Below are 24,428 nucleotides of genomic sequence, written 5' to 3' on the forward strand. Positions count from 1 at the left end.
TTTTAAGATTCTGCTACACACATTAAGCCAACAAGTGTTTTTTGAATGCCTGTTCTATGCAGGGCCTTGTATTGACAGTCGTGGTGTACTGACCATCTATTACTTTAAAAAAGAATGGTTACTGTGATATTTTTAGTATGCAAATCCTAAAAACAATCTATGTAACATAACAATAAGGGAACATAAATTATAGTATGTTCATAAAATAGAATATTATAAGCACATTAAGAACAACTTTTGGAAAAATCTGCAATGACATGGGAAAATGCTTATGTTAAAATGTTAAAAGCCAGAAAAACATTATGTAAAAACAATTATTACTATAATTATGTAAAAAAAAATAGACTCGAGGCAGAAGGAAATATTGGAACATGTTAACATAAGAGATCTCTGTATTTTTCTAAAAGTCATTAAACCTGGGCTCTAGTTTCAGCTTCACCACTTACTACTAATATATGACTTTGGGAAAGTCAGTTAAACCTCACAAGCCTCGATTTTCTAATTTGTAAAATGGAGATGTAATTCAAGCCTTGATTCTCTCCAGAACGTGAATTAGATAATGCATGAACTGGTGCTTTGTAAGCTGAAAAGTTCTAAATACCTAACTGCATACTGTATTTTCTAAGCAGAGAAGGATGATTAGATCTGAAAGACTGAACCCTTTTCTCCCACTTTTGCATGTCTCTTCTCTACTTCGAATTCCTATTTAATACGATGTTCATTTAGGGGAAGTTTTTCTTGATTTATTCCATTCCCTCTCAATCACGTAGTTTGTATCTTTGCCACATTTATATGCATTACATTAATTAGCACTTGTTGGCCAAGTATATTTCATACAGTGACTTTCATTTTTTAATCTGGAATCATTTATGAACTGAATTTTTAGGAAATTCTAAAACTTGCATTTCTTCACACCTATCCTAATCTTTTGTCCAAAGGAAATTGGGACATAACAACTGATTTGCCCTAAAATCAATAGCTCTCTTCAAGAAAAATCCTGTAATCTCTCTGAGATTTGGATCTAAAATAGTATTCCCACCACTATTATATTTTAAGCACAAACCTTTGTCTGAGGCAAAGACCACCCACCTGATGCCTTGTGAGGCACTGTTCCCAGAAGAGGGACATTGACGGTTGGGTCTGCCATGATGCCTTTATCCAGGGAGCGCAAGGACAGGAATTCATAGAAGTATTCTGCCTACAACAAAAGGCATTGACGATCAGCACCATGGAAACCACAGAGAGTGGGAAGGCACTTCTCGATTCATCACCCCTCTGATGGAATACTGACATTTTTCACCGTAGAAATTCTGGAACACATGACACCTAAAATATTATGTAGGCATAACTCTCTCTTCTGGGTTTTAGAACTCTAGAATTAGACTGCTTGGAGAGAAGTGATTCTTCCAAAACATTAATAACACATAGCCAAGATATTTACAAGGTAGCCTTTCAGCTTAAAAGGATTGAGAAAAATGCTCTGAAGGAAATAGGTGATGTCAAAACAATCTTCAAGTAGCCCTTAAAAAATCCATCTGTTTCTTGGGTCATTTTTTAATCCTTTTCAAATGTGAAGTGACTTTTTGGATCAAAATTTGGAAAGACACAATAAATAAGTGATAACAAAAGCAAAAACCTATGTGCAAAAGAAGATATGAAAGTCCAAAATTTAATGATCTTGTGTTAACATTTATTTTTTCAGTATCATTTCCTTTGGAAGGTTTATGTAACATCTCAATTTAATTATGGAGAGAAAAGTCTAAAAATGTAAAAACCACCTCTGCAATATGACAATAAGCCATAAAACTTTACATTGTAAACATTTTTCACTTTCCCACTGAATCTAGTTGAGAAGATGATTCTTGTTACTTGAATGGCCACGAACTACTGATAGTAGTAATGTATAATCTCACTGTAGAGCTTCGATGCTTAACTGATTCTCATCTGGGTTATTAAAGGGACTTGTAATGGAAACAATGTGTTCTTGCTTAGGGATAAAGAACAATCAATAAATCATATAGATACCAAAATGAGAGTTAGGCAGACCAAGTGGTTCTGCAGTTATCTGCAGAGATATCCAGAATTTGGATTGGTTAATTAAGCTAATTACATAAACATGGGCTAGGAAGAGGTTTAAAAAAATACAGCCTTTCTTTCATATAGTATAAAATATTCACATGCATTATAAAATTTATTTTCCACCATGGAGGATATAAGAGATACATGGTAGACACTGATACAACTTTCTGTTTTAAGTCACAATATCAATGTGTTAGGCATTAAGAACTTCATGAGTAAGATAATGTAAAAGGTTAATCTTAGAAGGTAATCTGTAGGGATATTGTCACACCTGTATCAAGCTGAAAAGCACTTCAAGGTTTTACCAGGTCAAAAGGAGCACCTTTATTAACCAAAATTCCACTGCAACTGTTTCTTTGACTTGTGGCAGTGGTTCCATAAGACCACTGGGAAGGGTTTCCTGGGAGGGTAAAAATGTTGTGTGAATTAATTTTACTAAATTCATTCATTAGGAGGGCCTTGAGGATAGAGAGTCATCAAGGAGTTAATTCCTACCCTGTTTAAGGGAAGGCAGAGAATTGCAAGAAGTCTGATGAAAGGAGTATCATCAGGAAAGGTCATTCAATTGAAAGAATTCCTTTGAAAGCAAGAACATTAATTATGTCCCTTCAAGAAAACCAATGATTATTAAAAATGGGCTACTTCTTAGATGGCATTTCATGAATTCAAGTGTTTTAAATGACTTCTACCAGCTGTACTTCCCTCTACACTTTACTAGATTATATTTATCATTTCACATTTTGTTCTAAAACATATCTTGGTTAGCATTATAAAGGATTTGGTGCTGTATGCCTTTATAGTTAGTAACTTTTGGTTATTTATATTACCAAGTACAGTAATAATAACTACCAACATTAAAACAACATCACTCACGAACGGCATACTACAAGCCAAGACTTACTCAAAATATTTGTATTTGTAGTACATTTAACATTGGAAAAGGGTTGAATGAACAGAGTACAAATATGTTGAAAATAAAACAATTCAGTTTTATTGAAAATAAAACAGTTTGAAGCTATATTGCTTCAAATACCACATGTTATCATTTGTTGCTCCATAATTATACCTTTGAACTTTATCACATTATACACTAAATCTATGTTTATGTGGATGATATATTATAAAATTGCATTTATAAAAACAAATATAATTTCAGCAAGTTTTAAAAATTATTTTTGGGGTTAATAAGAAAAAGGATGAAAGACGAGAAATGAAGATTAAAAAGAATGACTGCATAGGATTGATTGTAACTGATTTTTTGCCTTTTCTCTCTCTCCCAAATTTTCTACATATGCTTCCATGCCTTTCATAGTGAAATAAATACACTTATTTAACAACAGAGATAAATCATATACTCTGCTTTCAGTTCTGTGTGGCTGATGATAATTACCTGCTCTACTTGTATAAATCTCTGATCATAGACGGAATATTCTTCTTAGCCTTCTATTTAGCATGGCTGTGCTCAGGTATTCAAATCTCTTGCTCTTCTTCCTGAAACTGTGCTTCAAGAAAACAACACTCAGTATTTAAGCAGCTTCTAAATGTCTCTTTCAGAAGCTTTTGATGATGTTCACCCAATGTGGGAAAGAAATAATTTCACCCAGTCCAAAAACGTAACTTCATAGAACCTTTGGGTCTCCTGTTATTATCGTTTCATAACAAACACACACGACCTTTGCCAGTTTCTTTTTATTTATTTTATTTTTTATTTTTAAAATTTATTTATTTTTTATTTTACTTTACAATTCTGTATTGGTTTTGCCATACATTGACATGAATCCACCACGGGTGTACATGCGTTCCCAAACCTGAACCCCCCTCCCACCCCCCCTCCCCACAACATCTCTCTGGGTCATAAAAATTATCATTTGGCATGCTTCAAGTCGTAGTTATGGCATGTGGGGTCTTCGTTGCATCCTGCAGGATCTTTCCTTGTGGCGTGTGGTCTCTCTTGTTGTGACGGGCAGGCTCAGTAGTTGCAGAACATGGGATCTAGAACACACAGGCTCCGTAGTTGTGGCAACAGGGTTAGTTTTCCTGTGGTGTGTGGGATTTTAGTTCCCTGACCAGGGATTGAACCCGAGACCCCTGCATTGCAAAGCCGACTGTTAACCACTGGACCACCAGGAAAGTCCCTCCTGTTGTTGTTTTTCAGTAGGATCACATAAGGTGGGTTGGGAAGCATGAATGTGCTATATTCAGTCCCAGAGAGTTTATAATTAGCGTTGGCATGACCTCACTGCAGGATGTAGCTGGGTTTAATGAACTCATCTGGCCAACCAATACTCTGATCTTATCAATCACAAATTTCACAGTAGGGTGACCCTTTGATTTCTTTGAGAATCAGTAAACATCATGGCTTTTCTGCTACAATTCTAAGACTGTATCACAAAGCAGGAACTGGTTAAAACGGCTTCTTCTTTGGATTTTATCAGCAAAAGACAGTTGCCAGAGAAAACCATTTTTATTTGTTTGACTTTCTTTTTAGAGATATTCATGCTCTAATCTCTAAAATAAACAATTTTCTTCATACATGGTATATTTGTTTTTAAAAGAAGTTTATGTCCACTGCTTTCTTAAAAACTCTAAGTTGAAAATCACTTAGCAATTGACCAATTCTTTGTCTGATAGTGGAGCAGACTGCTTTATAATGACAGTGAAACTTTGAAAGAAATCTATCCAAACCACCAATACCATATAAATGTTTTTACAAATAAATCATCAGCACCATGAGGTAGAGATGAAATAAATTCCTCATTTAAATTAAGGGCTTAAATACTTCCCTCAAAGTCACAGAAAATGGTTGAGGAAATAGGTGATAGATTTATTAGTGTTATAACTCCTAGATAGGACTTTCTGCTTTTACTTTATTTTATAATATAATAACTATTCTTAGTCCCAAACTCTCTCCTGGAAAAACTTATTTGGGGGCAAATAAAACCTAAATTCTATGCCAAAGGGAACAGAGAGCTAGCTTTAAAGTTTGGGAACAAGTCTTACAAATTTCAGATTTATTAGTAAGAAAAAAGGAGCCCAGAGTATGAACTGTAATAGGGAGGTAGCATGCTGGAAAGCATAAAACCTCTATTAAGAAAAAGTACATTTTGTTACACTAAGTGACACTAGTGGAAACTCAGGTAGAGGTAACTAGGGTGCTTATTTGGGAAACACATGAAAAGATTGCCTTGTACTCAAACAAAGAATGCGTCTATTCAGAAGAATAATTCACTTCTAAATTAAGTTGCTGAGAATCTTGCTGGCCTGGTTTGCCATGCAGTAAATTTTCTTTTCATAGAGAAGTATAAAAGACACCCAAATATTATCAAGAAAGGAGTGCTGGAGCCCATTTAACTTGCTTCCAAGCAACTTGGCTGAATATTCAGGTTGTTCCTTCCAGAAGAGATGAAGACATCATTTAAATAACAAATGGGACAACTCAGAAGGCCTTCACTCTGGCACTCCTTTTTGGGTAGACATAGAGAAAGGAAGCAGAGAATCGCATTAACCATTGGAGGGAATGGAGAGAATCCAGTATTTCTTTTTTACCTTTGAAGTTCTGAGTTTATGGTGTACACTTAATCTAATAAGCACAATAATTGCAGGAACCTCTGAGTTAAGAATCAAAGGTTCTTCATAAAACCATGGTTCTCAAACCTCTTTCAACTTCACGTATTATGATGTCGGCCTAAGCATTCATGGGAAAACACTAAAACAGTAAAGGCATCGTATCTGTCCCCCCTAAAATTTCAAGTAATTCAAAAATACAGAATATAGTGCTGTAAAGTTTGAAATTTTACAAATAATTTTTGCTAAGTGTTTACTATACTCCAGTCACCATTCATTTAATTCTCACAACAACCTACTACTATTATAGCATATAAGTATGTTCCAATTAGCCAGGCCCTGAGTGTGAGAATTACTAAAGGAATATAAAATAGCTCCTATACAGTATGTGAAAGCCAAGAAGAAATCTACTAAAATAAGAAAGGAAAATAGTTCAATGTTGAAGTTCCAAACAAAACGAATAAGCATGCCTAATGCTTAAAATAATCTGACGCCTGAATGTCTAGACATAAAATTACCAGATCTCACATTCTTCCTCAGCATTCTTCTTGTCACCTCTCTGCAAAATTTCATCCTTCAAATTCACAATGCATTATCCTTGGATTCTGACAGTCTGCTGATTCTTCTCCCACATCTTGCTTTTCCTGCATTTCCTTATTAAGCATCCTATCAGCTCAAAATCTCAGAAGAATCATTAGGCCCCAAGCCTCAGCTCTTCAATTTTTATATTGTGTCATAAAACTCCTGCACTTGCACAGACTGAACATTTTCCTCCTGAGCAACGAGATGCTCGGTGTGAAGAGTTCACACTACCTCATGGCCATGCTTGTGCAGAGCCTCATTCATCACCTTCCCAAAACAGCTTCCCCACCTGAATTTTAATTTCTGTTGACAGTATTATCATTTTTTCATGACAAAGGTACTGAACCTCAGAGTTGTCATTTCTTGCCTCTCCCAATAGCCAGACACCAAAATGTTATCCTTTGTCTCTCCATAATCTCTTTTGAGTCTTTCTCTTCCATTCCCATTGTTTCCATCTTAACTCAGACTTTATTTCCTCAAGGTGGCATTACTGTAAAATTTCTGAAATATCCTTCCTCCCTGCCTCTTTAATGCCATAATAAAAGCTAATATATCTAACTGAAACATCACTTTTTTATTAAAGTATAATTTACAATATTGGGTTGTTTTCAGGTATACCATATAGTGATTCAGTATTTTTGCAGATTATATTCCATAACAGGCTATTACAAGATAGTGGGTATAATTATCAGTGCTATCCAGTATATCTTTGTTGCTCATCTTTTTATGTATAAGTTCAGTTCAGTCACTCAGTCGTGTCCGACTCTTTCTGACCCCATGAATCGCAGCACGCCAGGCCTCCCTGTCCATCACCAACTCCCGGAGTTCACTCAGACTCACGCCCATTGAGTCAGTGATGCCACCCAGCCATCTCATCCTGGGTTGTCCTCTTCTCCTCCTGCCCTCAATCTCTCCCAGCATCAGAGTCTTTTCCAATGAGTCAACTCTTCACATGAGGTGGCCAAAGTACTGGAGTTTCAGCTTTAGCATCATTCCTTCCAAAGAAATCCCAGGGCTGATCTCCTTCAGAACGGACTGGTTGGATCTCCTTGCAGTCCAAGGGACTCTCAAGAGTCTTCCCCAACACCACAGTTCAAAAGCATCAATTCTTCGGTGCTCAGCTTTCTTTACAGTCCAACTCTCACATCCATACATGACCACAGGAAAAACCATAGCCTTGACTATACGGACCTTTGTTGGCAAAGTAATGTCTCTGCTTTTGAATATGCTATCTAGGTTGGTCATAACTTTTCTTCCAAGGAGTAAGCGTCTTTTAATTTCATGGCTGCACTCACCATCTGCAGTGATTTTGGAGCCCAGAAAAATTAAGTCTGACACTGTTTCCACTGTTTCCCCATCTATTTGCCATGAAGTGATGGGACCGGATGCCATGATCTTCGTTTTCTGAATGTTGAGCTTTAAGCCAACCTTTTCACTCTCCTCTTTCATTTTCATCAAGAGGCTCTTTAGCTCCTCTTCACTTTCTGCCATAAGAGTGGTGTCATCTGCATATCTGAGGTTGTTGATATTTCTCCCGGCAATCTTCATTCCAGCTTGTGTTTCTTCCAGTCCAGCGTTTCTCATGATGTACTCTGCATAGAAGTTAAATAAGCAGGGTGACAATATACAGCCTTGACGTACTCCTTTTCCTATTTGGAACCAGTCTGTTGTTCCATGTCCAGTTCTAACTGTTGCTTCCTGACCTGCATACAGATTTCTCAAGAGGCAGGTCAGGTGGTCTGGTATTCCCATCTCTTGAATTTTCCACAGTTTATTGTGCTCCACATAGTCAAAGGCTTTGGCATAGTCAATAAAGCAGAAATAGATGTTTTTCTGGAACTCTCTTGCTTTTTCCATGATCCAGCGGATGTTGGCATTTTGATCTCTGGTTCCTCTGCCTTTTCTAAAATCAGCTTGAACATCAGGAAGTTCATGGTTCACGTATTACTGAAGCCTGGCTTGGAGAATTTTGAGCATTACTTTAGTAGCATGTGAGAACTACTATATATATTTTTTATATATAGTAGTTTTATATTTCTTAATCCTATACTCCTAATTGTTTCTTGGGGATGGTCTTAATCCCTGTCTCCTGTACAATGTCACGAACCTCAGTCCATAGTTCATCAGGCATTCTGTCTATCAGTTCTAGTCCCTTAAATCTATTTCTCACTTCCACCGTATAATCAAAAGGGATTTGATTTAGGTCATAGCTGAATGGTCTAGTGGTTTTCCCCACTTTCTTCAATTTAAGTCTGAATTTGGCAATAAGGAATTCATGATCTGACTATGCCAAAGTCTTTGACTGTGTGGATCACAATAAACTGTGGAAAATTCTTCAAGAGATGGGAATACCAGACCACCTGACCTGCCTCTTAAGAAACCTATATGCAGGTCAGGAAGCAACAGTTAGAACTGGACATGGAACAACAGACTAGTTCCAAATAGGAAAAGGAGTACATCAAGGCTGTATATTGTCACCCTGCTTATTTAACTTCTATGCAGAGTACATCATGAGAAACACTGGGCTGGAAGAAACACAAGCTGGAATCAAGATTGCTGGGAGAAATATCAAAAACCTCAGATATGCAGATGACACCACCCTTATGGCACAAAGTGAAGAAGAGCTAAAGAGCCTCTTGATGAAAGTGAAAGAGGAGAGTGAAAAGGTTGGCTTAAAGCTCAACATTCAGAAAACAAAGATCATGGCATCTGGTCCCATCACTTCATGGCAAATAGGTGGGGAAACAGTGGAAACAGTGTCTGACTTTATTTTGGGGGGCTCCAAAATCACTGCAGATGGTGATTGCAGCCATGAAATTAAAAGATGCTTACTCCTTGGAAGGAAAGTTATGACCAACCTAGATAGCATGTTAAAAAGCAGAGACATTACTTTGCCAACAAAGGTCCATCTAGTCAAGGCTATGGTTTTTCCTGTGGTCATGTATAGATGTGAGAGTTGGACTGTAAAGAAAGCTGAGCACCGAAGAATTGATGCTTTTGAATTGTGGTGTTGGAGAAGACTCTTGAGAGTCCCTTGGACTGCAAGGAGATCCAACCAGTCCATCCTAAAGGAAATCAGTCCTGGGTGTTCATTGGAAGGACTGATATTGAAGCTGAAACTCCAATACTTTGGCCACCTGATGTGAAGAGCTGACTCATTTGAAAAGACCCTGATGTTAGGAAAGATTGAAGGCAGGAGGCGAAGGGGATGACAGAGGATGAGATGGTTGGATGGCATCACTGACTCAATGGATATGAGTTTGGGTAAACTCTGGGAGTTGGTGATGGACAGGGAGGCCTGGCGTGCTGCGGTTCATGGGGCCACAGGGAGTCATACACAATTGAGTGACAGAACTGAACTGAACTGATACTCCTAATTTGCCTTTCCCTAATCCCCTCTGCCTTTTAGTAATCACAAGTTTGTTTTTTCTATCTGTGAGTCTGTTTCGGTTTTGGATATAAATTTTCCCTGATGGCTCAGATGGTAAAGAATCTGCATACAATGCAGGAAACCTGAGTTTGGTCCCTGGGTTGGGAAGATCCTCTGGAGAAGGGAATGGCAACCCACGCCAGTATTCTTGCCTAGAGAATTCTATGGACAGAGGAGTCTTGAGGGCTACAGTCCATGGGGTCACAAAGAGTTAGATGTGACTGAGTGACTAACACTTATTTGTATTATTTTTTTCAGATTCCACATATAAGTGGTATCATATAGCATTTTTCTTTTCTTCTCACTTACTTCACTAAGCATAATATTCTCTAGATGCATCCATGTTGCTGCAGATGGCAGTAGTTCTTTCTTTTTGATGGTGGAGTAATATTCCATTGTGTTAGTTGTTCAGTTGTGTCTGACTCTTTGTGACCCCCATGAACTGTAGCCCACCAGGCTTCTCTGTCTATGGAATTCTCCAGGCAAGAATACTGAAGTGGGTCAGCCATTCCCTTCTTCAGGGGATCTTCTCGACCCAGGGATCAAACCCGGGTCTCCTGCATTGCAGGCAGATTCTTTACCATCTGAGCCACCAAGGAAGCCCTGGATTTAGAAAAGGCAGAGGAACCAGAGATCAAGTTGCCAATATCTGTTGGATCTTAGAAAAAGCAAGGGAATTCCAGAAAAACATCTGCTTCATTGACTACACCAAAGCCTTTGACTATATGGATCACAACAAACTGTGGAATACTCTTTAAGAGATGGGAATACCAGACCACCTTACCTGTCTCCTGTGAAACCTGTATGCAAGTCAAGAAGCAACAGTTAGAACTGGACATGGAACAATGGACTGTTTCAAAACTGGGAAAGGAGTACATCAAGGCTATATATTGTCATCCTGCTTATTTAACTTCTATACAGAGTACATCATGTGAAATGCCAGGCTGGATAAATCACAAGTTAGTATCAAAATTGCCAGAAGAAATATCAACAACCTCAGATATGCAGATGACACCACTCTAATGGCAGAAGGCGAAGACGAACTAAAAGGCTGTTGTTGAAGGTGAAAGAGGAGAGTGAAAACCTGGCTTAAAACTCAACATTCAAAAAACAAAAATTATGGAATCTGGTCCCATCACTCCACGGTAAATAGATAGGGAAAAATGGAAACAGTGACACACTTTATTTTCTTGGGCTCTAAAATCACTGCAGACAGAGACTGCAGCCAGGAAATTAAAAGATGCTTGCTCCTTGGAAGAAAAGCTAAGACAAACCTAGAGAGTGTGTTAAAAAGCAGAGACATCATTTTGCCAACAAAGGTCTGTATAGTCAAAGCTACAGTATTACCAGTAGTCTTGTACAGATGTGAGGGTCGGACCATAAGGAAGGCTGAGCACTAAAGAAGTGATGCTTTCAAACCGTGGTGCTGGAGAAGACTCTTGAGAGTCCCTTGGATAGCAAGGAGATCAAACCAGTCAATCCTAAAGGAAATCAATCCTGAATATTCATTGAAAGAACTGATGCTGAAGCTAAAGTTCCAATACTTTGGCCTCCTTATGAGAAAAGCAGATTCACTGAAAAGGACCTTGATGCTGGGAAAGATTGAGGGCAGGCAGAGAAGGGGGTGAAAAGGATGAGATGGTGGGATGGCATCACCGAGTCAGTGGATCTGCTGCTGCTGCTAAGTCACTTCAGTCGTGTGCGACCCTGTGCAACCCCATAGATGGCAGCCCACCAGGCTCCCCCATCCCTGGGATTCTCCAGGCAAGAACACTGGAGTGGGTTGCCATTTCCTTCTCCAATGCATGAAAGTGATGAAAAGTGAAAGTGAAGTTGCTCAGTCATGTCCAACTCTTTGCAACCCCATGGACTGTAGCCTACCAGGCTCCTCTGTCCGTGGGATTTTCTAGGCAAGAGTACTGGAGTGGGGTGCCATTGCCTTCTCCAGTCAATGGACATGAGTTTGAGCAAACTCTGGGAAATGGTGAAGGACAGGGAAACCTGCCGTGCTGCAGTCCATGGGGTCACAAAGAGTCGGACATGACTGAGCAGCTGAACAACAACAGTATTTGGTTGTATGTATGTACCACATCTTTATTTACTCCTCTGTTGGACATCTAGGTTGCTTCCATGTCCTGGCTATTGTAAACAGTGCTGCTATGAACACAGGGGTGCATGTATCTTTTTGACTTAGTATCACTTTTGTCATATCACCATTCCCCTATTTCTCCTTATCTCCAGGATAAGGCCTTTAGCCTGTTTGAATGCTCTCCACAATTTGGCTCCATGTTTCTCTTATTTCTTAATATTCCACAACAGGTACATGCTGCTAGAGCTCAACTGGCCTGCTTTGAACATACCAGAGCCATGCCTGTATTCCAGTGTTTTTACTTACACTGACCCATGTGTATGTGCGCTAGGTTGCTTCAGTCGTGTCTGACTTTGCAAGTCAGACTGTAGCCCACCAGGCTCCTCTGACTGTAGGACTTCCCAGGCAAGAATCCTGGAGTGGGTTGCCATGCTCTTCTCCAGAGGATCTTCCTGACCCAGGGATCAAACCTGCGTCTCCTGCAGCTCCTCCACTGCAGGCGGATTCTTTACTGCTGAGCCACTGGGAAGCCCATACTGACCTGTGATAGGACTTAAACCAACTTGGCCCTTAAACATGTACCACCATGTATTATTAAGAAACTTTTCACATGGGTATATCATGTATTCTCATGTACATCTTGGATTCTTTGTGTTAAGAATGGGATTATATTTTTTTTCCAGCAGTCTACTGGAGATTCACTCAGCCTTGTACACAGCACAAGGGATTTAATAAATATTTGTTGAATGAATGAATGACCTACCAGGAAGCATTCAGATGTGTAAGCCCAGTGCATCCAGAACACTCTGCTGTGGTGAAGTGGTATTAGCCTCTGGTTCTACTGACATGCGGCAGCTTCTCTGTTTTTGGCAATTGGTAAATTACTTTTACGGGTCGAAAGAGTCTCTTTTATTTTGCTGTCTGGCCAGTCACCCGAGCATACATAGAGAATAGAGAAGGTTTTGGAAGAAAAGATCAAACAAACATTGACATTTGATATCCAGCCAGTCTGGGCACAGTTTGTAACTGTTTCATGCTTATTTAGGGACAAAACCTTGGCAATCAGACTCCCAGAAAGAATACAAGCAAATAATATAAACAAGGTCCAGTTCTAAAACATGACTTTGTCCAGTGTTCTTCTGGTTCATATTTTCCGCTTGTGTCTTTCCTATAAGTTACATATGTATAATTATAAAGACAAGTAATTTGTATAAATTTTAAAGTTAATTAAATTTGTGAAATTCACTCAGTTGTGTCCGACTCTTTGCGACCCCATGGACTATACAGGCCATGGAATTCTCCAGGCCAGAATCCTGGAGTAGGTAGCCTATCCCTTCGCCAGCGAATCTTCCTGACCCAGGAATTGAACCAGGGTCTCCTGCATTGCAGGCAGATTCTTTACCAATTGAGCTACCAAATTTGTAAAGTTGTATAAATTTACATAGACTTTGTGTTCTATAAATTACAATATGCAATTGCAATGTCACTAAAATATCAACAATGACTTTTTTCCTGCTTTCTTTTGAAACTGGCCCTAAGAGGAATTTGCTTCAAAAACAAAAAGAAAAAGCACCTTCTCATGCAGGGTAGTTATTTCATCATGTCACTGGCTTGGATGAAATTGACACTTAGATTAACAAGGCTTAAGGAGAGAATTTCGATCTGCCTAGTTCTGTTCTAGTAATCATTTTTTATACACCCTAGACTAGACCACAGTCAGTGGACCGGTTGAGGGAGTGAAGTTATTGGAATATAATGGTAATACTAAAACTTAAAGTCCAAATAAACACACCCGGGACCACAAGAGTTTTGTAAACTAAAACTGGCAGGAGATCACACGGTTTGGCTTCACATGAATCTGAAATATCTAAGACATTTTCCATTTTTTCCTCCTAGGGTTTGGAACTATCCTTGCTCATGCAAACCAAAAACAGACCTGGTTATCCAACAAATCCCTGGCTAGTCACTCTCTTTTAAGAGTCCTAAAGATAGGAAAGCAATGCAATAGAGAATTAAATTGCTATTTTGTATTAGATAAAACCAAAAGTTAGGATTGTTTATTTATTTATTTTTTGTGGGAGAGTTAACAAGTAAGTAGAAAAGCAAAGCATTAGACAATGAAAAAGGTTTTCTTAAGTTCTTCTGAAGACTGAAAAAATGGATATCAGCGTAAAAGACCATGTCCAGCTTCCCTGGGGGCTCAGTCAGTAGAAAGAATCTGCCTGCAATGCAGGAGACCTAGGTTTGATCCCTGGGTCGGGAATATTCCCTGGAAAAGAAAATGGCAACCCACTCCAGTATTCTTGCCTGGGAAATCCCACGGACAGAGGAGCCTCCCAGGCTATGGTCCATGGGGTTGCAAGAGTTGGACACAACTTAGCGATTAAACCACCACCACTAGCACTATAAAGACCATGTAGGCTCTAAACAAAATCCCGTTCAGCACACATTCATCAGACTCCCAAAATTTTCCTTGGAAAGAGCAATGGAGGTGAGGTAAGAAATAGATGGGTCCCCAGACTCAACAGTTAGTTTTTGTCAAGTGGAATAAAATTGAAGATTTGTTCTCATTCAGACACTCGAAGGACAAAGCTAATGGCAGAAGCTGAGCTCTGCTAAAGAGATAAGATGGACCTTTTCTGAGGTCAAGGAAAACTTCCCTGTCTTGCACATGTGCAGGAAGGCTCCTTGGGGCTTAAAAAAGGAGGGGTCACCACCCCATAACAAGTGTTGACATTTTCCAACAGGCCTCTGCAGGGGGACCCATCTTAGCAAAAGGTTGCACACGTGTATTGGCCAGGGTCTATGAATCAGTCAGGTGTGAGGAAAAAAATAACTGGCCAAAAGTAAACAAAGGCCCAGAAGTACTATCCTATACAAGTGATTTAAATCACTTCTTTACCATGCCCCTTCTTAGAGAGGAGGCCCGTATGGCTTCTCTCTAGGTGTGCATACTGCCTAGCTTCTGACTTAGCTGTGCTTCTCATTCAGGATGCCCACACTCCTCTCTGGGTGTGTATTTCTGCCTTGCTTCTGTCTTAAACAAACTGCTTCTGTGCTCTCACATGTTAGGCTGTCTCTGATGACAAACTCTGTGCCTGTTTTTACAGTTTTTTCCTCTATGAAACATTCTTGCTTTCAAAGGAGGTAAGGGCCAGGGAAACTTTGCCTCTAGCCCCTGGGGGCCTAGCAGCTAGGATTCCTGGTTTGTATCTAGGTTGCCCAGTTCAATTCCTGGGCAGGGAACTAAGATCCCACTTTAGGACTGTTCACTGCTGTCTTTCTGAGATCACAGGCAGCAGTGGGGCCTCTGACCTAGAGGCTTCTGGAACAAGTACCTCCTTCTTAGAATAATCTTGCCCTGATTCAAACATTTGCAAAGTTATGGGTCACTGCCAACCTAACAATTGGGCCCTAAGAAGGAGGGCTGTCTGGGGCAATATTGAGAGGGGTAAGGTAAGGGACTGAGGAAAGAAAACATCATTCCAAGAGGTGCAGATGGCACTTTGGAGACTAGGGGCAGTCTATAAAGTATGGGGGGAAAACAGTGTGGAGGAACTCAGGAGCACAGCTACAATTTCTCCCAAGTACGAAGACAGAAAAGTTATTGGAGACCGTGGAAGGGCTAATAAAGCAGTCTGAATGCAGGTGTCCTAAAGGAGATGGGAGAGGGAGGGTTCAGTTCTAACAAAGAAAAAGGAATACTTTGTCTATTTTTTCCTCCACATCTCAGGATTTATATTTGAATATATTTTTCTTAAAGCTTCAGAAGCATCATTGGGTATTCATGCATTGGACAGGGTGGGGGAGAATGTACCAAGAGTTATTCCTTTAATAATTATTTAAAAACTGAGCAATCACACTTAGACCTCATTTATTCTTCATCAGCATCTCATCTCCTTGTTCTCTCCTTCACACAATTCACATCGTAGTGTATTTCAGCACATCACATTTGGGGGGGTGGGTAACATAATGACATTTACAAAATGTACCAATAAATTTGGGTAGTACATATACACAGCAAAGTTAATATTGCATTTCTTTCAGAGTTCTTTATAATATATAGTTATCTCTAGAGGTATACATATGTCAGTCTATTGATAAAAAGTGCTAAAATTTTTAATGGGCTTAGAAATATTGGGAGATATTGTCAATGATGGCTTGTACCATATTTAATATTAGGTCTTATTTTTCTTAGTTTCAGCTTCAGGTAATTTTCTTCAATTATTTAATATATTTTTCCTGAATCCACATGGACAGTATTAACTTCTTTGATAAAAATCATAAAAACCAGACATTTCTCCTTAACTTTATGTTTTAAAAAAGATGCATTAAACTACCTTGGTAATGGCTGTGAGATATGCCTTAATTTGACTTCTTTGTTAATATAATTTCAATTTCATATACTAGAATACTATGTGACAAGATATCTTCTAATGCCCAATTGTTCTGTTCCTACCTAAGAGCCAAACAGAGAAAAAAAATCTGTAATCTCATAATTAGATTTTCAGAGGCCAAAATTTACAGAACTAGTCGAGTAATCAGTTCAGTTCAGTTCAGTCGCTCAGTCATGTCTGACTTTTTGTGACCCCATGGACTGAAGCATGCCAGGCCTCCCTGTCCATCACCAACTCCCAGAGCTTGCTCAAACTCATGTCCATCAAGTTGGTGATGCCATCAAACCATCTCATCCTCTGTCTTCCCCTTCTTTACCTGCCTTCAGTCTTTCCCAGTATCAAGGTCTTTTCCAGTGAGTCAGTTCTTCACATCAGGTGGCCAAACGGTTGGGAGTTTCAGCTTCAGCATCAGTCCTTCCAATGAATATTCAGGACTGACTGCCTTTAGGATGGACTGGTTGGATCTCCCAGGAGTCCAAGGGGCTCTCAAGAGTCTTCTCCAACACCACAGTTCAAAAGCATCAATTCTTCCGTGCTCAGCTTTCTTTATAGTCCAACTCTCACATCCATACATGACCACTGGAAAAACTATAGCCTTGACTAGACGGACCTTTTGTTGGCAAAGTAATGTCTCTGTTTTTTAATATGCTGTCTAGGTTGGTCATAGCTTTTCTTCCAAGGAGCAAGCATCTTTTAATTTCATGCCTATAGTCACCATCTGCAGTGATTTTGGAGCCCCCCAAAATAAAGTCTGACACTGTTTCCATTGTTGCCCCATCTATTTGCCATGAAGTGATGGGACCAGATGCCATGATCTTAGTTTTCTGAATGTTGAACTTTAAGCCAACTTTTTCACTCTCCTCTTTCACTTTTATCAGGAGGCTCTTTAGTTCTTTTTCGCTTTCTGCTTTAAGAGTGGTGTTACCTGCATATCTGAGGTTATTTATATTTCTCCTGGCAATCTTGATTCCAGCTTGTGCTTCATCCAGCCTGGCATTTCGCATGATGTACTCTGCATATAAGTGAAACAAACAGGGTGACAATATACAGCCTTGATGTACTCCTTTCCTGATTTGGAACCAGTCTGTTCCATGTCCAGTTCTAACTGTTGCTTCTTGACCTGCATACAGATTTCTCAGGAGGTGGTCTGATATTCCCATCTCTTTCAGAATTTTCCACAGTTTATTGTGATCCACATAGTCAAAGGCTTTGGCGTAGTCAATAAAGTAAAAGTAGATCATTTCTGGAACCCTCTTGCTTTTTCAATGATCCGACAGATGTTGGCAATTTGATCTTTGGCTCCTCTGCCTTTTCTAAAACCAGCTTGAACATCTTGAAGTTCACAGTTCACGTATTGCTGAAGCCTGGCTTGGAGAATTTTGAACATTACTTTGTTGGCATGTGAGATGAGTGCAATTGTGCGGTAGTTTGAGCATTCTTTGGCATTGCCTTTCTTTGGGATTGGAATGAAAACTAACCTTTTCCAGTCCTGTGGCCACTGCTGAGTTTTCCAAATTTGCTGGCATATTGAGTGAAGCACTTTCACAGCATCATCTTTTAGGATTTGAAATAGCTCAACTGGAACTCTTATCACCTCCACTAGCTTTGTTCATAGTGATGATTCCTAAGGCCCATTTGACTTTGCATTCCAGGATGTCTGACTCTAGGTGAGTGATCACATCATCATAGTTATCTGTGTCATTAAGATCTTTTTTATATAGTTCTTCTGTGTATTGTTGCCACTTCTTCTTAATATCTTCTGCTTCTGTTAGGTCCATACCATTTCTGTCCTTTACTGTGCCCATCTTTGCATGAAATGTTCCCTTGGTATCTCTAATTTTCTTGAAGAGATCTCTAGTCTTTCCCATTCTATTGTTTTCCTGTATTTCTTTGCATTGTTCACTTAAGAAAGCTTTCTTATCTCTCCTTGCCATTCTTTGGAACTCTGCATTCAGATGGGTATATCTTTCCTTTTCCCCTTTGCCTTTGGCTTCTCTTCTTTTCATAGCTATTTGTAAGTCCACCTCAGACAACCATTTTGCCTTTTTGTATTTCTTTTTCTTGGGGATGGTCTTGATCACTGCCTCCTGTACAATGTTGCAAACCTCTGTCCATAGCTCTTCAGGCACTCTATCAGATCTAATCCCTTGAATCTGTTTGTCACTTCCACTGTATAATTGTAAGGGATTTGATTTAGGCCATACCTGAATGGTCAGTGGTTTTCCCTACTTTCTTCAATTTAAGTTTGCATTTGGCAATACGGAGTTCATGATCTGAGCCACATGATTTGAGTCAGTTCCTGGTCTTATTTTGCTGAAAGATAAGACACTGAAAGATGAACTCCCCAGGTCGGTAGTGCCCAATATGCTACTGGAGAAGAGTAGAGAAATAACTCCAGAAAGAATGAAGAGATAGAGCCAAAGCAAAAACAACAGCCAGTTGTCTATATGACTGGTGATGGAAGTAAAATTGGATGCTGTAAAGAACAATATTGCATAGGAACCTGGAATGTTAGGTCCATGAATCAAGGTAAATTAGAAATGACCAAACAGGAGATGGAAAGAGTGAACATCTACATTTCAGGAATCAGTGAGCTAAAATGTACTGGAATGGGTGAATTTAACTCAGAGGACCATTATATCTACCACTGTGGGCAAGAATCCCTTAGAAGAAATGGCGTAGCCCTCAAAAGAGTCCAAAATGCAGTATGTGGATACAGTCTCAAAAATGACAGAATGGTTTCTGTTTATCCCCAAGGCAAACCATTCAATGTCACATTAATCCAAGTCTATGCCCTGACCAGTAATGCTGAAGAAGCTGAAGTTGAACGGTTCTATGAAGACCTACAAGACCTTCTAGAACTAACACCCCAAAAAGATGTCCTTTTCATTATAGGGGACTGGAATGCAAAAGTAGGAAGTCAAGAACTACCTGGAGTAACAGGCAAGTTTGACCTTGGAGTACAAAATGAAGCCTGGCAAAGGCTAACAGAGTTTTGCCAAGAGAATGCACTGGTCATAGCAAACACCCTCTTCCAACAGCACAAGAGAAGACTCTACACATGGACATCACCAGATGGTCAATACCAAAATCAGATTGATTACATTCTTTGCAGCCAAACCTGGAGAAGCTCTATCCAGTTGAGTAACAGTCACCACTATAAATGTTTTTTATACTTCAGGAAAAACCATTGCCTAGAACATGTAACACAATTAGCCTTTTTAATTTTCTAGGCTCCTCTGGATATTTGCTATTTTAAATTGTTACTCATACATACACCAATCATCCCTCTTCAAGAAACAAAATCAAAGGAATTTCCTGGAAAATACCAATGCTGAAAATCCATAGTCTGAGGACTAGCTAAATCTATGTGGCCAACTCCAGTAGTCTCCAAGGACCCCTGAGCAATTCTTTTAAACATCTCTTCTCCTACACACAACAATTCCATAGATGTCCTCTGCCCATTCCTACTTTCTTTACTCAAATGATGACAATATCTTATCCACAAGACTGTTAGACAGGAATACTCTCCACTTTCCTCCATCCATCTACAAACAGGAACATCCACATTCCATCTTGCTTCCTTCCCATATCCTGAGTCTGGCAGCATCGATAATGTCATCTTCTCTCATTTATATTAATGCAATGAAAAGGGTAAAAACCCGACCCTGTCTCTACCAGGCTACCTTTCTTCCTTCCTGTCATTATGAAGCTGCCAGAGCAGGCTATACTCATGGCCTTGGTTTTCTTGCCCATCAGTCTTCTGCTCACTACAGTATGGCTTTTGCCCTCATTACTAATAACATGCTTTCTTAAAAGGTCACTGATGACTTCCAAGTTGTTAAATCCATTGAGAGGTGGACCTTGCTCCTTGGAAGAAAAGCTATGACAAACCTAGGCAGCATATTAAAAAGCAGAGACATCACTTTGCTGATAAAGGTCTGTATAGTCAGAGCTATGGTTTTTCTAGTAGTCATGTACAGATGTGAGAGTTGGACCAGAAAGAAGGCTGAGCACTGAAGAATTGATGCTTTTGAACTGTGGTCCTGAGAAGACTCTTGACGGTCCCTTGAACAGCAAGGAGATCAAACCAGTCAAACCTAAAGGAAATCAACCCTGAATATTCATTGGAAGGACTGATGCTGAAGCTTCAATACTTTGGCTACTTGATGTGAAGAGCCGACTTTTTGGAAAACAGCCTGATGCTGGGAAAGACTGAGTGCAGGAGAAGCGGGTGACAGAGGATAACACGGTTGGATGGCATCTAACTCAATGATATAAGTTTGAGCAAACTCTGGGAGATAAGGAAGGACAGGGAAGCCTGGCACATTGCAGTCTATGGGGTCACAAAGAGTCCAACAAGAATCAGTGAGTGAACAAACAAAAATATTCTCTTAAATGTTTTTTATCACAGTCAGTTTCTCTTTCTCTCTCTTTTTTTTTTGACCTATACATTACAACAATTTCTCTTCTCTCTCTCCTTCTCTGATGTCTTTATGATCTTCACATGCTTCTCCTTTTATAACTGCCCCTTACAAAGAGTTCAGATGTGGGTCTAGACACCATTAGAGAATCCATAGCTTTTGTGTTTCCATAAATATGACTGTTTTTCTGGGGAGAGCAGACCCTAGCTTTTATTACATTCTTAAAGGAGTTCAAGACTCAAAAAAAGGGTTAAGAACCACTGCTTTCAAGGTTAATGTTTCCAGGATACAACTTCTGGGCTCCTCTTCCTGCTTTTGCTCTCTTCTTGGGGTATCTTATCTGTTTCTCTGTCTTCAACTTACACCTATGTTTCTGTGATCTCCACATTTTTATCTCCAGTTTTTACCCTTCTTCTGAGTTCTAGATTCATATCAACAACTATCTACAAGACAGTTCCCTTTAGACTTAACATGTTTGAACCAAACTCATTATCTTCCCAAAGAACCTCTTCACTTTTATTTCTTAAGATAGCAAGCAGTCCATAACCAATTGTCCAACCTATAAATGTGTTCAGTTCAGTTCAGTCACTCAGTCGTGTCCGACTCTGCAACCCCATGAATCGCAGCATGCCAGGCCTCCCTGTCCATCACCATCTCCCGGAGTTCACTCAGACTCACATCCATCGAGTCCGTGATGCCATCCAGCCATCTCATCCTCGGTCGTCCCCTTCTCCTCCTGACCCCAATCCCTCCCAGCATCAGAGTCTTTTCCAACGAGTCAACTCTTCGCATGAGGTGGCCAAAGTACTGGAGTTTCAGCTTTAGCATCATTCCTTCCAAAGAAATCCCAAGGTTGATCTCCTTCCGAATGGACTGGTTGGATCTCCTTGCAGTCCAAGGGACTCTCAAGAGTCTTCTCCAACACCACAGTTCAAAAGCATCAATTCTTCAGCACTCAGCCTTCTTCACAGTCCAGCTCTCACATCCATACACGACCAAAGGAAAAACCATAGCCTTGACTAGATGGACCTTAGTCGGCAAAGTAATGTCTCTGCTTTTGAATATACTGTCTAGGTTGGTCATAACTTTTCTTCCAAGGAGTAAGCGTCTTTTAATTTCATGGCTGCAGTCACCATCTGCAGTGATTTTGGAGCCCCCAAAAAAAAAAGCCTGACACTGTTTCCACTGTTTCCCCATCTATTTCCCAGTCTTTATAAACTATTTTTTCACCAATCACTTCCACAAATCCTCACTGATTTTTCAGATCTGTCCCTTTCTTTTCCTTCCCATTGTTACTACCAAAATTCACACACTTCTCACCCATGCTGCTGTAATTGTCCCTGACCCATCTCTCTATTAATTAATGACTCCCAGATTTATCCCCTCCAGTCCACATTATCATCCAGTTTTTTCTCTTTCATGCCAGCTGGACCACATCACTGTTCCCACTTAAAACTCTTAATGATTTCTGATCACAAGGAGGAGTTCAGCTACAGCTTTACATCAGGCTTTGCCCACAACCTCTGCTCTCATGTCTTCCCTCACAAGGCTTTGATCCAGTGACAGCAAGTTGTGAGTCCATTCAGCTGCCATGCTTTCATACAGACCCTGCTCCCTTCTCTCTGTTTGAAATGTTTACCACCTGCCCTTGCTGGATATGACTGCATGACTGAGCATGCACACTTTTGTGTACCAAGCAAACTTTGACTTAACCTTCCAGACTCAGGTAAAATGTCAGCTCTTTGGTAAAACTTTCCCATTCCAGATGACTCTTTCCTGTACTTTCCCTTATCTTTACTATTGCATTTATACCAACAATCTATTTACTTGTCTTCCCACTCTCCTCTGTGGCAAGAGCTTTGTCTATTGTCTATTTCTATTTGAATCCCCAATGACTAATATTAGGTCGGCCAAAAAGTTCATCTGGAGTTTTTCAAAACATCTTACAGAAAAACCCAAATGAACCTTTTGGCCAACCCAATATATATTTTTGTGGCTCAAAAACTATTCTTATTTGAATCCCCAGTAACTAATTCCTGTGGCTCAAAAGCTTTAGGTCCAATTAGTTATATCCTTTAAAAAAAACAGGTAAATCATGTCTTACCATGTCTAGTCCAAGTCATGAAATTTCTGATTTTAAAGGAAACAGAAGCCCCAGTATACTTGTGAAGCTTTGATTGAGAAAGGTAGACTGGGATTCCAGTCACAACTTAGCAGGAACGGGTGACAGTGAGGCTGCACACAAGGAAGCTACGCTGGTCCCGAGCCTGCTCTCCATGGAGACAGCTAGCAGTCCAAATAATATCATCCAGAGGCGGGGGTGGGGGGGAATTTGTGCTACAGTCAGACCAACTTGGCTTGAATTTTCATCCCACTGCTTATGAGCTGGCCTTGGGCAAAGTCTTAGCCTCTTATTCTTTCAACCCGTCTTCCTGAGTGTGCCAGGCACTGGGCATTGTGTATGCCTACAGTGCCGAGGTACAAAACCAGTATTTGTCCTTATGGAGTTTGCAGGCTAGAAGGGAGTTGATCAAATAATTAAGACTGTGATAAAGTACTTCAGAGGAGACGTGCGTAGTGCTTTGAGAATATGTAATTTGACTTTGCTGGGCTTTCCAGGTGGCACCAGCGGTAAAGAAGCCATGGCAGCCCACTCCAGTATTCCTGCCTGGAGAATCCCATGGAAGAAGAGCCTGGCAGGCTATAGTCCAGAGGATCGCACAGAGTGGGACACGACTGAAGAGACTTAGCACGTACACACAGCGGGTCAAGAAAGGCTTGCCTGACTTCTGCTGCATGAGTGGAAGTTAAACAGGTGAAAGAGGGAACAGCGCTTTTGGCAGTGGAAAGGTCAGGTGAGGAAGCTCTGACAGAACTTTGGCAAGCATGAGGAACTGGAGGGAGGCCAGCCCCTACTTTACAGCACTGTTGCAAGGATTAAAATAAATAGCATGTGTAAAGTAGGGAGCCAATGTTGGCACATAGTAAGCATTCAACAAATATTAGGATCTACGTGAGTCCCTTATTGATGGGGTGTGGCAGCAAAAGTTTCTAGACAGTGGGAGAACCCACAGGTAGAAAGAAGCAGTCTGGAGGTTTCTGGATGTTTGGGGTGGGAGGATTGAAATCAAACCATCCTGAAGGACATCAGCCATGAGCTGAGGTGACAGACGAGTTCAAAAGGGAAGCAGTGGTTGAGAAAATAGTCTAAAAAACTTTTCCTTTTTTGCTTATTGCAGACATGCATTTATAGTCCATGTTATCATACATGGCAAAATTGCAATTACCTTATTTCTTTAGCTTAAAAACAAGTTAGAAATTCTTATCAAAGTATTAATTTAGATATGGTTAAAATAGGATGTTTTATATTTTATGTGATGTTTACCACAATAAAAATTTTTTAAACTTTTTCCCTACAAATTATAGTATATCTGTAAAATGGAATATTATGTTTCTATTAAACACACTAAGGTATAGCTACAAAAAAAATTAATTTAGAAGACAGAAGAGCAAGTGAAACTACACCACAAAGATGTAATCTACAAAATCTAGGTTATGGGAACCTCTATAGGCCAAAAACCTAGTCTCCTCAACAAAGATTTGAAGCAATTTGAAAAAAGAGAGCAACGAAGGGCAAACACAGATTACAAGAGATCTAAAAGACTTGGTCCCACTCTCACATCCATAATGACTACTAGAAAAACCACAGCCTTGACTAGACAGACCTTTGTTGACAAAGTAATGTCTCTGTTTTTTTAATAGGCTGTGAGAGTTGGACTATAAAGAAAGCTGAGCACCGAAGAATTGATGCTTTTGAACTGTGGTATCAGAGAAGACTCTTGAGAGTCCCTTAGACTGCAAGG

The 24,428-nt window shown here is 39.8% G+C and overlaps 1 protein-coding gene across 2 annotated transcripts in view; it reads right to left on the minus strand.

The window, feature by feature from the left end:
* Positions 1-24,428, minus strand: part of WIF1 (WNT inhibitory factor 1) — an 88,892-nt gene that overhangs the window by 32,990 nt on the left and 31,474 nt on the right. For both annotated transcript variants that reach the window (XM_040233382.1, XM_040233383.1), the window contains exon 3: positions 1,090-1,198. In XM_040233382.1, the coding sequence (XP_040089316.1) occupies positions 1,090-1,198 (109 nt within the window). The remainder of the gene's footprint in view (positions 1-1,089; positions 1,199-24,428) is intronic.

The sequence above is a fragment of the Oryx dammah genome, unplaced genomic scaffold (assembly GCF_014754425.2).
Source record: "Oryx dammah isolate SB20612 unplaced genomic scaffold, SCBI_Odam_1.1 HiC_scaffold_29, whole genome shotgun sequence".
Taxonomy (NCBI): Eukaryota; Metazoa; Chordata; class Mammalia; order Artiodactyla; family Bovidae; genus Oryx; species Oryx dammah.